Below are 15095 nucleotides of genomic sequence, written 5' to 3' on the forward strand. Positions count from 1 at the left end.
AACAATATTGAATGGATATTCCATATCCCCTACTACCCACAGGCCTCGGGCCTGGTGGAGAGATTGAATGGCCTGCTAAAGGACCAGCTGCGTAAGTTAACGGATGACAAGTATAAAAATTGGCGAGACTTTTTGCCCCAAGCACTATTGATTTTGAATAATCGTCCTTTTTTAAATGCTGAATCTCCACTTATGCGTTTGTTTCCCCCGAATGTTGAGGCTATGCCTAATGAAATCAGAGAAACTGTGATGTATTGGGAAATTACTCCCGGAGCTTTGGCTCCATGTAGAGCGACCCCAGGGTCGGCAGGTTTAGACTTGCATGCTATGGATGACATTGTTATAAAAAGTAGAGATCGAGTCATCATAGAGACAGGTGTTGGTGTTCAGATACCACCTGGAAATTTCGGATTGATCGCCCCTAGATCGGGGCTGGCTGTAAAAGGCATTCAGGTGCTTGGAGGAATTATCGACAGTGATTATCAGGGAGAGATTAAGGTGCTCCTGCTGAATAGCAGTGAGGTTGACTTACTGATACATCGCACTGACCGAGTGGCTCAATTACTCATAATGCCTGTTTTCAGTGGTGTATTAATGAAAGGCACTGCTCCAACGTTGCTAACTGTACGTGGCCAGAAAGGTTTTGGCTCCACGGATAATCCTGGGGCCAGAGTTTGGGTGCAGTCGCCTAAGAATCCCCCTGAACAAGCAGAGGTCATTGCCACCGGTCAGGACAATACCATTTTGGTTATGAGACCAGGGAAAGATAGCTGGGAAGCGGTCCCGGCTGATAAATGTTATTTACGAGAATGATTAATGCCTGTATTTGGTTCTCTTTCAGATCATTCTTTGGATTGTTGCTGCAGGATGTGTCGGAGTCGGACTGTTTTCGGACTGGTACGACGAGAAAGGAGGGACCCTATCAACCCGGGATGAACTGGGAACCCGAGTGTTGCGTTCCTTCGCTGCATGGGATTCATCATCGAACTTTTGGACCGCACTAGCTAAGAGGGTGACTGACGCCCCTCACTTCTGTTTGACACCGATGAGATCTGTACATGATATTCTGGCAACCTGTCTGGTTGCTGTCCCCGCCTCATTGGAAACTTTAACTCATATTTTTAATGTCTCGAAGGCCCATCCCAATATTCTCCTGGGTGATTTTGCTACCCATGTATATTGCCCCCTATGTATTGAATTGCCGAACGAGCAAACCCCCATCCAGTCCCAAATACTTACTTATAATATCACACAAGGTGATTTGTGCTTCTTTCTTACGTGTAATCCTAGTGCGATCTCTGAATGTCTACGCCTCAAACTAAAAGGCGCCACTTCATTTACCGCTCACGAACGGACTTTGTGCTTTCAAAGGACACCGACCACATGTGTTTCAGTTCAGAACAATATGACTTGTAATAGTTTGGTAGTTACCCCCAGTCACTATCGCACGATGTTACTACCTGCCGGATGGCTTTTCTCATGTGGTAATACTTCCTGGCCATTTGTCCCTGCAAACATTTCCGGAGGCCCTTGTGCCATTACGAGACTCAGTTTGTTGATGTTCGCATCGCATCCGAATGCCAACTCTCGTGTGCTTCGAGATACTGTAATGTTACAGGAGGATTGTGACCCATCTTTGCATTTATATTCCAAGTCTGAATACCTTAGCTTAGCTGTTTCAATTATTGGTGTTCCTGCTTTGGCGGTTTATAATGCCAAATCTATTGGGAAAATGGCCTGCTGGATGGTGAAATCTATTAATCATACTTCTACAATTTTGTCTGACATGCTATTAGACGCCCAGGGTGAACGTAGGGCCATTTTGCAAAATAGAGCAGCCATTGATTATCTTTTGCTTAAACATGGACATGATTGCTCGGACTTCGAAGGTCTCTGTTGTTTTAACTTGTCTGACCATACACAATCCATTCGTGCTCACATCGACAAGTTGCGTGACTTAACAGAAGAAGTTAGAAAACACATTGACCAGGGCTGGTTTGACTGGCTCTTTAATTGGTTACCTGATATACACATGCTACGCCAAATATTAGGTGGTATTCTGATTGCTGTTGCTGTTTTGATTTCTATCTGTTGCTTTATTCAGTGTATTCCTTCATTACTTCAATTCTGCACACTTGGTACTAGACATAGATCAGTTAGCTTTGTTTCATATTATTCTTCCACAGATGTTAGCTCCATTTAATGAATGTATAATAGACTGAAGTCAAGGGTGAAATGTACTGCTCGATTTTTCCGGTCTTATTGTGTTGAAGGGTGATTTAGGTGACTTCAGTCTCTTTCCATTCAAGTCTAAGGGTTAGAGTAGTGTATAGAGCCTATTTATTAGGCACTTCGACATGATCCTGTGTTCTTCCCCATAGATCAGGGTTTGCATACATATCCTAGGGGATAGATTCGTTAGCATTAGGGGTAATCTGTTCTGTAGTGAGGGTATTTCATGGAGCCGTGCTGAATTCAGGCCTGGTAGGCCTTAAACGGGAGAGACTCCATCTTTCCTCCTGCTCTGGCAGCTTGGGGTGTTTCTAGGTCATAGGCAGTGTTTTAGTTAGGAGGTGTTATTCGCTTGGAGAGAACCGGTTCAGGCCGGCCCTTATCGAAGGATTGTATTTTTCTTCATGCCGAAGACACTACATCAGGCCGGCCGGCTGGGAACGTGTCCTTGGCACGGGGAGGTACAAGAATTTGGTGGGCGGCAGGTTACGGGCTGGAATTTTCCATGAGGAAATGCACATCTATATTAGTAAAAGTTTGAGGCAGATACTGGCACTTGCTTCTAGTCCATAGGCGGCACCTGGCCGTTAGCGGTAAAGCTGCTACTTATTCCAGGGAAGACAGATGACAAACTTGGAGGTGGAGAAAAACCGAGAAATAGATATTCCAAAGAGAAGAGAGTAGCCGATGAGGAAGAGGTCCCAGTGACTCGGAGAGGGAGACGGGAGTAAACCCGTGATTGCGGAGGTGTGACTTCCAGGCGAAGCCGAGGCGCAGACGAGAAGGGAACCTAGATGACCATTGAGTGCAGGCTACATACGACCAAGGTGATGTCAACCCCTTACTATTAGAGTGTACAACTTAATCTTTCACTTTTCTTTGCAGGTTATGTGATATGTATTATGTTCCGTGAGTGTGCATGTAATAACTAAATAAAGTATTCAGTTTGTAGTAAAGCAATATGTGCTACGTGTTCTTGTGTAAGAGGGTAACCTATTCTTCTAGTCAGCTGTGACTTGACATGAACAGATGTTAATCCTGATCAGGTAGGTGGTAACTGAATAAGGGAGAAAGGAGCCCCTCGAACTGGGGAACAGGTTGTGCTCAACTAGCCGTCTTTGTGTGATCTGATACATAGTAACACTGATTCCCTTGTTGTTAATTCCCTTGTTGTATGTCGTGGTAATGATAGGATGAGCTCGTGCTAAGGCTGCCGTCTGGGCAGGAAGTCCTGGGTCCGTTTGGGACCGCGAGGCTGTGGCTGCCGTCTGGGCAGGAAGTCCTGGGTCCGTTTGGGACCGCGAGGCTGTGGCTGCCGTCTGGGCAGGAAGTCCTGGGTCCGTTTGGGATCGCGAGGCTGTGGCTGCCGTCTGGGCAGGAAGTCCTGGGTCCGTTTGGGACCGCGAGGCTGTGGCTGCCGTCTGGGCAGGAAGTCCTGGGTCCGTTTGGGACCGCGAGGCTGTGGCTGCCGTCTGGGCAGGAAGTCCTGGGTCCGTTTGGGACCGCGAGGCTGTGACTGCCGTCTGGGCAGGAAGTCCTGGGTCCGTTTGGGACCGCGAGGCTGTGGCTGCCGTCTGGGCAGGAAGTCCTGGGTCCGTTTGGGACCGCGAGGCTGTGACTTGTAGGTCTTGGTATATATGGTAGGAATTCCCTGTCCTTAGGTGGTACATATATGTGGTTATTTAGGTGTAAATAGGCCCTAGGGAGGGGGTAACGTTCTGGTTTGGGTTAGAGAGGCTCTGTTGAGCAGGTTCTATCTGATCCGAAAACCCAAGCAGAACACTCAGGCAGCAGCAGATATGGGAGGAGGTCGGTCAACACCCCTGGGTGAGATATTTACCACATACGGTAAAGACTTACTGTTAGAAATTGGTTTACTGGGTGACTGGGGTGTGAGCCCTGTCAAGCATCAACCACAATCCTAGTCAGGGTGAGCCACAAGCCAACCCAAAATTAACCTGTGCTCGCCCCCTGGTAGCTTGGCACAGAGCAGTCTGACTTAACTTGGAGGCAATGTGTAAAGTAATTGTTCAACACTTCAAACAGTAAAACAGCGAAACACACAAAGCGTCCCACACCAGGTTAGAAGAATAGAGCTTGATTTAATAATTAAAACAAGACCAAAACAACAAAAATCCAATCAGTAGAACCGGAGTTATACATTTTAAAAGAATAAACTAAAATAACTCCTAAAAGCATAAATGGCCAACTGCGTCTATCTGGTCACGTTGACCCAGGTCAAAGACTAAGATTCAGGCCAACTGTGATGGAGCGCGTGTCGGGTAATATCCAAGATTAGTCCCACTGAAGTTTTACCTTCTCATGTTTTATACCAAGAGTCCTGTTTATGTTGGATTGGTTTGCATCACTTTGCGTCAAGGGGGCATTACATAGGTGGTACATGGGCGTTCCCATGCAATCACCCATGTTTTTTGATGATAAACCCTCTCTGCTAACATTAGTAGACAGGGTTTAGCACCAAAACTTAACACCGCTGAAAAGCAGGTGCTAAAAGGAGAAATGTTTTAATTTCTCCTTGCTTTTCTTACTTTGCATGAGTGCAGCACACGTACAAAGTGGGAAAAGGTTTTAAACTTGTATAGCCATAGTATTTTGTACAGGAAGTGTATCGTTCATTTACAAAACCTATGGTAGACTCAGGCACGCACTCTAGCACTATGGTGCGAAGGTGTGTGCCTGGCACACTGCAGCTCAAAGCTGCGCCGGTGCTAGGGAGAGGATGGGTGAGAGCCATATATCTGTAGATATGGTGCTCTCCTGCTCCCTTCCCGTCACGCAACCCTACGTTGTAATTATGGCTGCTGTGCTGTACTGCGTTCTGTGATTTGTTTGAGAATCTGGGCCTCGGGGCCATATTTATGACACAGTTTGCGTCACTCATGCACTACGCAACTTGGTGCAAGAGTGCTACAAACCTTAAGTTATATTTTTGAAGCCACGCAAAGCCACTTTGCATGGCTTTGAGTGACTCCAACACAGTAATGCAACACAGCGCCAATTGCTGCATTGATTTACTCTGCCACGCTTAGGCTTTCCATGGGCATTGCACAGGTATTTCCACCCACCTCCCATGGTTTTTGACACATTCCCAGATTTACAAAATCGTGTAAACTTGGGAATGTACCAAAAAGATATGTCTCCTGATGTATTTCTCTTCGTTTTTTTCCTCTTTCTATGTGTGCAAGGTTGCCTAATGGTTTTCTAGAGCATGGGAAAAGGATAGGAATGTGTCATATTGGATAAATGCGGTGCATTCATGCCCTTTCCCTGTGAGGCAGGGCGCCACTAAAGCCGTACATATGTACTCAGTGTGTCTTTACCAGTTAAAACTGCCTCGATTTGAAAATTCGGGCCACTTTTTTACCTATCTAATTTAATAACGAGGGGCACTTTTATTTTGGTGCCATGCCATATTTCTCTTCCGGAGCCCTGACATTTTGCGCAAAAAGGAGTACTTTCGGTTTTTATAAAGGGTGTTGCGAAAATGCTTCTTGCTCAAGTGAGATAAACAGCTTGACTTCCTGAAAGCTATTGGTGGTCAGAAGGGCAACCAAGAACTGTGGCTTGGTGAAACTACAGCAAGTGTGCACGGAGGAGGCGTGTTTTTTTTCGCTCTTTCTTTCGTTGGGGTCCTAACATAAACCAGCTGACGAACGCCATCCCCGGTGGAAATGGAGACAACGCGGAGATTCACTAAAAGTCTCCGGCGACCGGGTACTGCAGCAGAGAACAGACACACCGCGTCTATGGCTGTGAGACCCCGGCAGCAACCGGTAAGAACAGCTGCTAATTCGAATAACCTCTCCTGTGATAGGAGCGTTCGGGAGCCGCTTTCCACTGTCGTTGGATGGGCTTCAGTTCTGTGCAGTAAACATGGATTTCCTTCTGAGATTCAAAAAAGAGGGATGTTATATTTTTGAACAGAGCTTTTTTCAGTGTATAGTCTTTTGAGAGAGACAGATGCTGCAATCGCGTTCCACTGGCACTAGAATGTTGTGGCTTTGGCAGAAATAGTAAAAAAAAAAAGAACCAAGCAAAGCCACACGTACTACCTACATAATTCACACATGCCAGCGTCTGTCAACAGGAGGGAAAGTAAAAAAACACACCGAGATAGAAATGTTCTCATTAATTTACAGTGAAGTCACGACTTTGTAAGAAGGAGAAACCTAAAACATATCAATATTGTGCGGAAAAATCAGATGTAGTGGCATGTGTGCATAAACAAAGCATTTTTCAGTTCCACGGGGAGCCAGCTAAAAAAAACGACAGTGTTGATCTGTTTTTTGTTCCTGGCGAACGAAGTATTTTAAGTTTTCATCGTTTTGACTTGAATTTCGCATCATTTGTATGCTCTGAACATAATTTGAAACTTGACTCTTTTTGACATTTTCCTCCAGGGGACCAGTCACCAGGGACTTCACTGGGGGCTTTTGTGCTTGTGTTTCATTCGGACGCAGGCTAGTGCGGCCTAGTTAAGGGGGATTTCTATGTGAAAGGCCCTGACTTGCCTGCTAATAACTTAAGCAGGCAGCTGTAACGTGAAGATTGCAATTTTTTCTACACGTGTGACTCAGCAGGTCGAGCGGTTTGGGAGGGAACCGGAGCTGCTGATACAACAGTGCATGTTATGAACTTTAGGCAATGCTGATTAAACTCACCCTTACATTTTTATAAACATTACAATTGATAAATAATAATACTAACTTGTCAGAGTGAACCCTAAAGCCACTAAATTAACCTGCGCTCACCTCGGGGCAGTGTAAAGTATTTCTTCAGTACTCAAACAGTAATACAATAAAAACACCAAACAATAAAAATCCCAAACTGACTGGGAAAAATAGAGTACATTTTAATAGAAAGAATTATATGAAAAAAAAGAGTTGAATAAGGGGAAACAGGACTTTGAAAATTTATAGATTAAGTGAAAATACTGTCAAAAATTGCTGAGCGCCAATGAAAATGTATGGATGTGGTAGACCGGGACGCAGGCACAATTTAAAGCCAACCGCGTTGGAGCTTAGGTCAGATACACCAAGAGGGTTCGTCCAGTTCAAAGATTCTGATTTAGTCTTTCATAGAGCTCAAAATCCTATAGTGGGGCAAGCCTGAAGCTGTTTCTGAGTAAGCTCCATTGAAATCATGCACTTTTGCTACAATGTCCCAAGACGGCTTCAGAGGTCTTGGAAGTCCAAACATCTTCTATGTCATGGTTTTTGTGGCAGCTCTTCCTGATCACTTCTGTATTTCCCAGGACCTAAGGGATAGCACTTAATGACCAGGATTCACTCCAGCAGAGGCCATTGGCAAGGTCCAGTTTAGGTCTACTTGGTTCTGGTCAACTGGTCACTTCAGTTTAGTTTAGTTTAGTTTATTTATTGTACAGTTAATAAAAACTCACAATATTAAGACTTCCATTGTCAAAAGACGTTTAAGCCTTATTTACATTTATAGTGTAAGTGTAAGAAAAGAAAATATTTATTCTCTATAAAATCATAAAAGTTTCAATTGCATTTTGGTATAGACCATTTGTAAGTTTATAAGGTCAATGTGCCTCGGTTTGCCAGGCATAGTTGTAACTTGGTAAGTGACTAAGCGGGCTGTCCATTGTTGGTTTGAGGTGCTGTTGCTTGCTGTTCTTTAGATGAACCGTGTGGCTAACTCAAGAGTCTTCTAGCCACTATATCAAAATACTTTGTCAGTCTCCAATTTAGCTGAATCTCATCAGGATTAAAGCACAACATCACAGCCTGCCTGCAACTTGTTATGCCCTTTTGGTTCCATAAAGCTCCAAATAAGGAGCGCCTTATGTCCATCAAGATTGGGCAGATGCAGATTATATGTATTAGGTCCTCTTTCCCTGCTCTACAAAGTCGGCTAAGGTGTTCTTCTGTTCCCCTTTTCCAAGGTGCCAAGTGGGGTAATATTGGCAGGATACCGAGGTGCAAATTTAAAAATGTGTTTTTTGTCGCCTGCATGAGGCCCATTTTCAGGTATTCCTGTGGCTTCAGAGCGTTATAATCTTTCAGCACTGACCATCCATGAGCCCTCTTGGCCAGAATTTCTTTGTCTATGGATGATATCATTTGGGTTACTTTTGTAACCACTTTTTTGAAACTTTTGATGTCTGTGGATGACTCCCAGAGGTTTGTTAATCCCAGGATCTCCAGTGATTTTTTAGATACTTCCTGGTGGGAGAGTTCTCTCGGATAGAGAGTTCGGTCCAGAGGTGGGCGTTTAAGGATCCTCGCTCGGCGCCTCTGATTTTTCACCAACTTTTTATATAGATGCCTCTTCTCTCCACCGTTTGTCTCTGGAGACCAAATTCGAGGTGAATTTGGGCAGGGGAGACGTAATTATGCAGATGGAAAATTGCCCTGTAGGCTTGACTGATAGTTTTGTCTAGAGCCGTGGCGTCTTTCCCTTGCATGGATTCGCTGCCGTATGTGAGCATAGGCTGTAAACGTGCTCTAATCACCTGTAGAAGGGGATCCAGTGACCGGTCAGGGAGAACTTTCTTCAAGGGCTTCACTGAGAGATGGAATATTGTGCCCTTCCGACGAATAGCCTCTAGTTGGTGTTTAAACGGACCTCTACTGTCTAAAAATACGCCTAGATATTTGTAAATGGCAATGCGGTCTAGCCTCTGTCCGTCCAGAAACCATTTGTGTTTCTTTATTTTGTTATAATTTACTGACATGACTTTTGATTTGTTTAGGTTAATCTTTAACCTCTTCGCTGCGGCGCAAATTCCGCCGCAGCGCTGCCGCGGTGCTGGACATTCCATTCGCGGGCGTGGTCATGACGTCTCCCGGGCGTCGTCCGCACACGCCCATTGTGACTCATGATGGCCGGGAGACGTCATGAGCTTGGAAGAGGTTAATGCATTGTTTATTGAGAATTTGTTAGTGGTATCCAGGAGATGTTGAAGTCCAATGGGGGACCGACTAATAAGGACCAGGTCGTCTGCGTATAAGAGATTTGAAAGAGTGATATCTCCCACCCGCGGGGCATGCGATTTGGTTTTCTCCAATTCTCCTGAGAGATCTGCGAGAAAAATATTAAACAGCATGGGGGCTAGGACGCATCCTTGTTTTAAACCTTTGGTGGTTTTGATTTGCCTTGAAAGGTGTGTTCCAGAGCCCAGTTTAATTTTGACCCAAGTGTTGGTATGTGGTAATTTCAGCTGTTGTAGGAGTGGCCCTGGAATCCCCCATTTTTCCAGCTTCTGTCAGAGTTTGCTGCGGTCTACATGGTCAAACGCAGCGCTATAATCTATAAAGCATAGAAATAGCGAGCTCTTGGCTGTTTTTGCCACGTCTGTCAGAAGGGTTAGCGCCATGATGTTAGTTATTGTGCCCTGGTCTCTACAGAACCCGGTTTGGTTGATTGGGATGATGTGTTTGAGGGTTGCCCAGGATATTAGTTCCTCCAGGATAAGTCCCGCATAGTACTTTGCTTCTGTGTTGATTAGGGCAATAAGTCGATAGTTGCTTGGATTGCTCCTTTCGCCCTGTTTGTAAATCGGACTTATTATTGAACCTCTCCAGGATGATGGACATATTGCTGTTTCCCTGATTTCCTGGAAGGCTGGCGCCAGTGTGTCACTCCAAAAGTCGGCGTCTTGCTTGTACATTATTGGCGGGATTCCACTGGGGCCGGGAGCACCCTCTAGTTCCCTTTTGAAATTTGTGGCTTGATCCTAGCCGCTGTTGCTGCATAATTTTTTTCCTTTCTGTTTAAGGTTGGTTTGAGGCTTGTTGTTGCTACATACCCGGATTAACAGTATTACACGGGATGCTGTCGTAATGTGATCGTCATATACTTCATATTTGTGTGTTCCAGTTTTGCAGGTACTTGGGTTCATTTCGATTATCCATTTTCTACCTCTGGGTGGATCCCCCTTTGGGTTTTTGTCATTGAAGTGATTTGATAGGTAGTGTGTCCATTCGGGTTCTGATATGTATGAGTTGATTCCTTTGTGGCCTGGCCTTTGGAGGCTATGGATTGTTTTCCAGAATCTAGCACTATTCTTCTGTTTCGAGTCGTGCACGATTTTTACCCAGAGTTCCTCGTTCAATTACCTTTTCCTGTCCCAAGTCTTCTTCTTTAGCTGTGCCTTTAGGGTTTGCAGCTCTATTTGCAGGGCTTCGTTATTTGATTGTTTACGGAGCTGTCTAAGGATCTGGTTTATTTGCCGTTTAGATTTTTTATCTCTGGTGTGGTTACCTTTCCGAATATGTTACACAGCGTATTCCCTTTTCAGGTTTTTTGCTCTGTGGCGTGTGTTGTTCCGAGTACTGTTACAAATTTATCCCAAACTTCTAATGGGCTCTTTGTCGAGCTTGTTATCTGGTGCAGGATTGTTTTTGCATTAGTTGTTAATTCTTATGCTTTGTCAGTCTTGCACCTTATTCGTCTATAATTGGTGGTATACTCTGTGCCGATACTTCTCCTTGCTTCCGTATCGTTCCCGCTGGTGACTCCTAGTTTCACTTCTAGTGGCAATTGGTCACTCTGGCCGTTCTCGCCAACCTTGAATGAGCCTATTATTTCAAACAGTGGTAGTGTTGCAAGGGTGAAGTCAAGATGAGAAGAAGTGGTTGAGGAAAAATATGTTGATGCAGGCAGTGTATCCTCCTTAAATCGTCCGTTTGGTACTCTCAGATTTAACTGCTCGAGGTCATTCAGTAATTGATTTGAGCATCTTGTTTGCTTGTTTGGAGAGGCTGTGGATTGGTTTGGTATTCCCCACGCGATGTCCATTTCCAGTGATATTTTATCATCTGATTTCTCTCCAAAAAGGTGAAGGGTAAAATCACCTGCTAGAAGTATGTTCTCCATTTCACTTTCCTCCATGAGTCTTAAAAATCCGGTAACAAGTTCTCTTGCCCCTGTTTGTCTATGCTTGGGGTGTATGTATATATTTATGATGTAAAGTGGCTGAGCCACCTGATTATTTTCAATTGTTATTGCTATTGCCTGTATCGCACTAGGAGGAGTAATTTTTACATTGATTTCTTCCATTGTTCCGATTGTTAGTATTGAGGCGAATGACACCAGGCCTCCTGAGCTGTGACCATGGGAAGAACCTCTTGTTGCTGGGTGGATTTGAGTTGTGTATCCTTGTAGGGGTATCTCTTTCTCTTCCCAGGTTTCTTGGAGTAAGATCAAATCAAATGATTTTAAGTAATTTGATGTTTCTGGGTCCTCCAATTTTTCAGAAAGACCATTAATGTTCCAAATGCATATTTTAATATTGGGGATGTCAGCTTCCATGAATGTCTGGCCTGATACCCTTTGTCACTTTTGTGTCTTCTATAATTATTGTCCGTCGTATGGTTACCCTGTTTAAATCAAATTGCTGGGTTGTTAAATGTTCTAGGTGAAGTGGGTTGCTGTCGGGTCCTGGGGAGTGGCTATGTGCTCCTTTTAAAATTGATTTTACTATTTGTAAGCGTTCTTTTTTGCTTTCTTCTAGGAGCGGGGTGGGATAGGCTAGTCTTTTTCCTGCTTCAAGCTTTATTCCCCATTGAGAAAATCTGAGCGTTTGCCCCAGGATTTGATCTGCTAAGTCGTTTGTTTTCCATATTGTCGAGCAAGTCTGTTGTGTTGATGTGTTTTATTTTTTCAATTGAGTGGATAAGCCTTATTATATTGCCCCTGTTTAGGGTATCCACTCTGCCTCTGGATTTGAATTCTGGAATAAATAGAATAATGTCTGACGTTTTTCCGGGGTCAGTATTCGGGGATGTGTTATTACCTCATTTTGTTTGACCCCATGTTGGGGCTGGGTTTTATTTGTTATGTCATTGCCTTCTGTGATGACTTCGTGAAGGTCCTCTTTTGCCTGTTCGATGGCTGACTTATTCGTACTTTGTGTACTTGCCTTCGTCTTTTGTCCCTGGATGATGATTTCCTTGCAGTGGTTAGTGCTGTTTGTAAGTAGGTCAGTGTTTGTGAATTCCATGTTGATTTGGGCGGACTCGTCAAGGGCTTGCTCTGTGACCGCCGTTCCAGGTTGTATTTTTACTGCTGGCAGATTTTCTATGATGGTCCTTCTTTTACTTTGTATATCGTTCGCCCGTTCAGATATGTTGCTAAGTTGGTTGTTTTTGGCTTGGCCGAAATGCTTCTGCTCTATCTGTATACTTGTTTTCTCTTTAAAGAGTGTCGATGTGGTGGTCTCTGCTGCGTTTAAAGTCTTTGTGTGTAATGGTTTTTTGTCTATAGGTAATGTTTTTGTACCATCTGTGTACTTCGTGATGTCTCCTGTTTGCTCCTTTCCCCAAGATGTGGTCAATTGCTCATTCTCGTCAGTGCAATCTGCTCCTGTTGACTTTCTGTTCCTGCCCTTTCTTTTTTGTTTACGGCGGGCTCGAGGGTTTATAGATGTCTCTGGGCCGGCCCCTTTCTTTGATAGAGATGTTCTGAGGGGACGCTTCTAATGTGCTTTTGGATTTTGGAGATGAGTCCCCTTTCTTGATAGCTATGCGGTTATCATTGATGGTTCCTAATGGTTTATGGCAGGAGGTTATTCTGCCTGGCTTGTTCTCCGTTGTGGGGTGCGTTATTATATTTAGTTTTAGGTCCCCTAGGAGGTTCCCCAACATCGTAGGTAGTGTAGATAGTTTGTCGACTATTGGGGACCAGACGCAGTCTGTTCTTTCTATTTGAGATAATTTTGCTGCTTCTTGTCCTCTTTTAATGAGGCCATTAAGGTCCGCGAGTTTTCTTTCTATCCCGGAGGTAGCTTCTGCTAGCATTTGCAGGACAGTCAGCTGTAAGTCTAATTTGTTGGATTGGTACTGTAGTGCTGTTGATGACAGCTGAATTGTGTTGAGTAAGGTTGCCCAAAAAGTTTCAGTGGGGCCTCTACTTCCCTCGGTGTACTGATAGGAGCGCTCTTCAGTGATGCTGTTGAGGGTTGATTTAACGTTATAAGATGCCACTAGGTCTTCCCACTCTTGTGACGCCAGGAACGTCATGCCGCTATCTGTAGTACACAAGTCCTTGTGTGGCGAGTGTGGGGGAAGGTTTGCGGGGTCAATTTTCCTTTGCTGTTTCTCAGCTGTTGGAGTGTCGCCTTGTGTTGTCTGTTGCACATATGGAGGGCTATTTTTAACATGGGATATTGCGATCTCTTCATCGTATTTGATCAGTGCTTGCTGATAGGATGGTGAGGTGTAGGTGAGGGATGACTGGCCACTTAAAACATTGGGACTCTGATGCTCCGGGAGCCCTTCTGGTTTTGCGGCGAAATTGGGCACATTCTCCTTCTCGGGCACAAGCCCCCTGGGATTTTTTTCCTGGCCGCCTGAGCCTTTTTGTGAGTTGTTTTGGCTAATGTCTACCTCTGTTACTCCTATGGTGTCATCAGCTTGCGCCCGTTGGGCTCCGGCCCCCATTGTGCTTCTTGAGGAGACTGTGGTATCCTTATGGTTTGGGAACGTATGTATTTCTGCAATTGTTGTGCTTGATTTTTGAGGCAAAGAGCTGTCTGCACCAACGGGTCGTAGTGGGGATTGTAAACCAATTATGGTATCGTTGTTTGAATAGATTGCTTTGCCGGGGTCTTTTAGAAATGTGAATTTCGTATACATTTTTGGCTGATAGTAGTTTGTAGTCTTCCTTGGAGGTTGTCCTTCTATGTTTATAAGTTCGTACGGGTTTTTTCTTTTGTTACTATTGAACACATCGTTTAACTGAATTACATTATTTTGCTCTATTATCGAGGTTGGGCTATTTCCTTTGTTGGTTATCGAACATTCAATTGAGTACGTTTTTTTGTCCTTGGACTTCCCTTCGCTTGCGTTAGTTCTTTTGCTGTCCTTAATGCTATTTTCCCTCAGGTTATCATTTTCTGGGATCGCTTTGCATCAGTCGACTTCCTTTCTTTTTTGTTTGGGTGATGGCCTTATTATAGGTTTTTTACTCTTCCAGACCTCATGAAGATCCCACTTGCCCCTTTCCTGTGTCACTCCAGGGGGATAGGGGCCACGAGAGTGGGGAGAGGAGTTAGTGATTGAGTAATTGAATGTGCTGACTGTTGACTGCTGATTGCTGCTTACTTGTCAACCATTGGTTGCTTGCCTGTACTGCCTGAGTTGGATTCTAGGGTACAAGGGTGGATAGAATCAGGGTCAGCGGAGGGGTGTAGGCAGCTATAGGGACACTGTGTGTCCCTTAATGGAAAGATGGTGGAAAGATGCAGAAATCTGGGAAGTAGGGCGGACTTGTTTTGGAAAGGCTGTTGTACAGCTCCTGCTGCTTTGTACTGTTTTATGCATCGGCTCAGTTTTGTGGCTAAGTGCCTGTGGGAGAGGCCAGAAGAGAGTTGGGGAGGTCAGGAGAGGAGAGACCAGACTGGGTACCAAGCCAGGCTAGTCCCCAATGTTGCTTTCCTTAGGTTGCTGGCCTCTGGCAGCCCTCTCTCAGTGCCCTCCCACTCCCCTCCCCTGCTCAGCGCTGCTTACAAGTGGGCAGACGTGTGTGTATGCCCTAGGAGGTCCAAGGGCTTACCACTGCTGCGGGGTCTGGAGCTAAGGGAGGCCCGGTCCCTTACTCTCCGATGTTGCTGTTATCTTGGTGTTGCGGGCAGGTGTGTGGCTGCGCTGCGCGGCAGGGGGCAGCGGCGGCGGGTCGGTGGCCTCGGGCAGCTTCCTGGTGGCTTACACGCCGCTCGCACACCTCACTCCTCGCGCACCTCCTCCGTAGGCTTCTGCGGCTTTTGCTTCGGGTTCAGCAAGGTGGACGCTCCTGTCGGGTCATAGCAGCGCAGCCGCTCACCTCCTCCGCCTCGCCTCGCTACACCTCGCTGCTACTGCTACTGCTTGCAGCCG

At 45.2% G+C, this 15095-nt stretch overlaps 1 protein-coding gene across 1 annotated transcript in view; it reads left to right on the forward strand.

The window, feature by feature from the left end:
- Window positions 1-5794: 5794 nt before the first annotated feature.
- Window positions 5795-15095, forward strand: part of DOCK10 (dedicator of cytokinesis 10) — a 1791775-nt gene continuing 1782474 nt past the window's right edge. Inside the window, exon 1 of the mRNA XM_085634396.1 lies at window positions 5795-6026. Coding sequence (XP_085490522.1) covers window positions 5925-6026 — 102 coding nt within the window. The 5' untranslated portion in view covers window positions 5795-5924. The remainder of the gene's footprint in view (window positions 6027-15095) is intronic.

The sequence above is a fragment of the Triturus cristatus genome, chromosome 11, assembly GCF_964204655.1.
Source record: "Triturus cristatus chromosome 11, aTriCri1.1, whole genome shotgun sequence".
Taxonomy (NCBI): domain Eukaryota; kingdom Metazoa; phylum Chordata; class Amphibia; order Caudata; family Salamandridae; genus Triturus; species Triturus cristatus.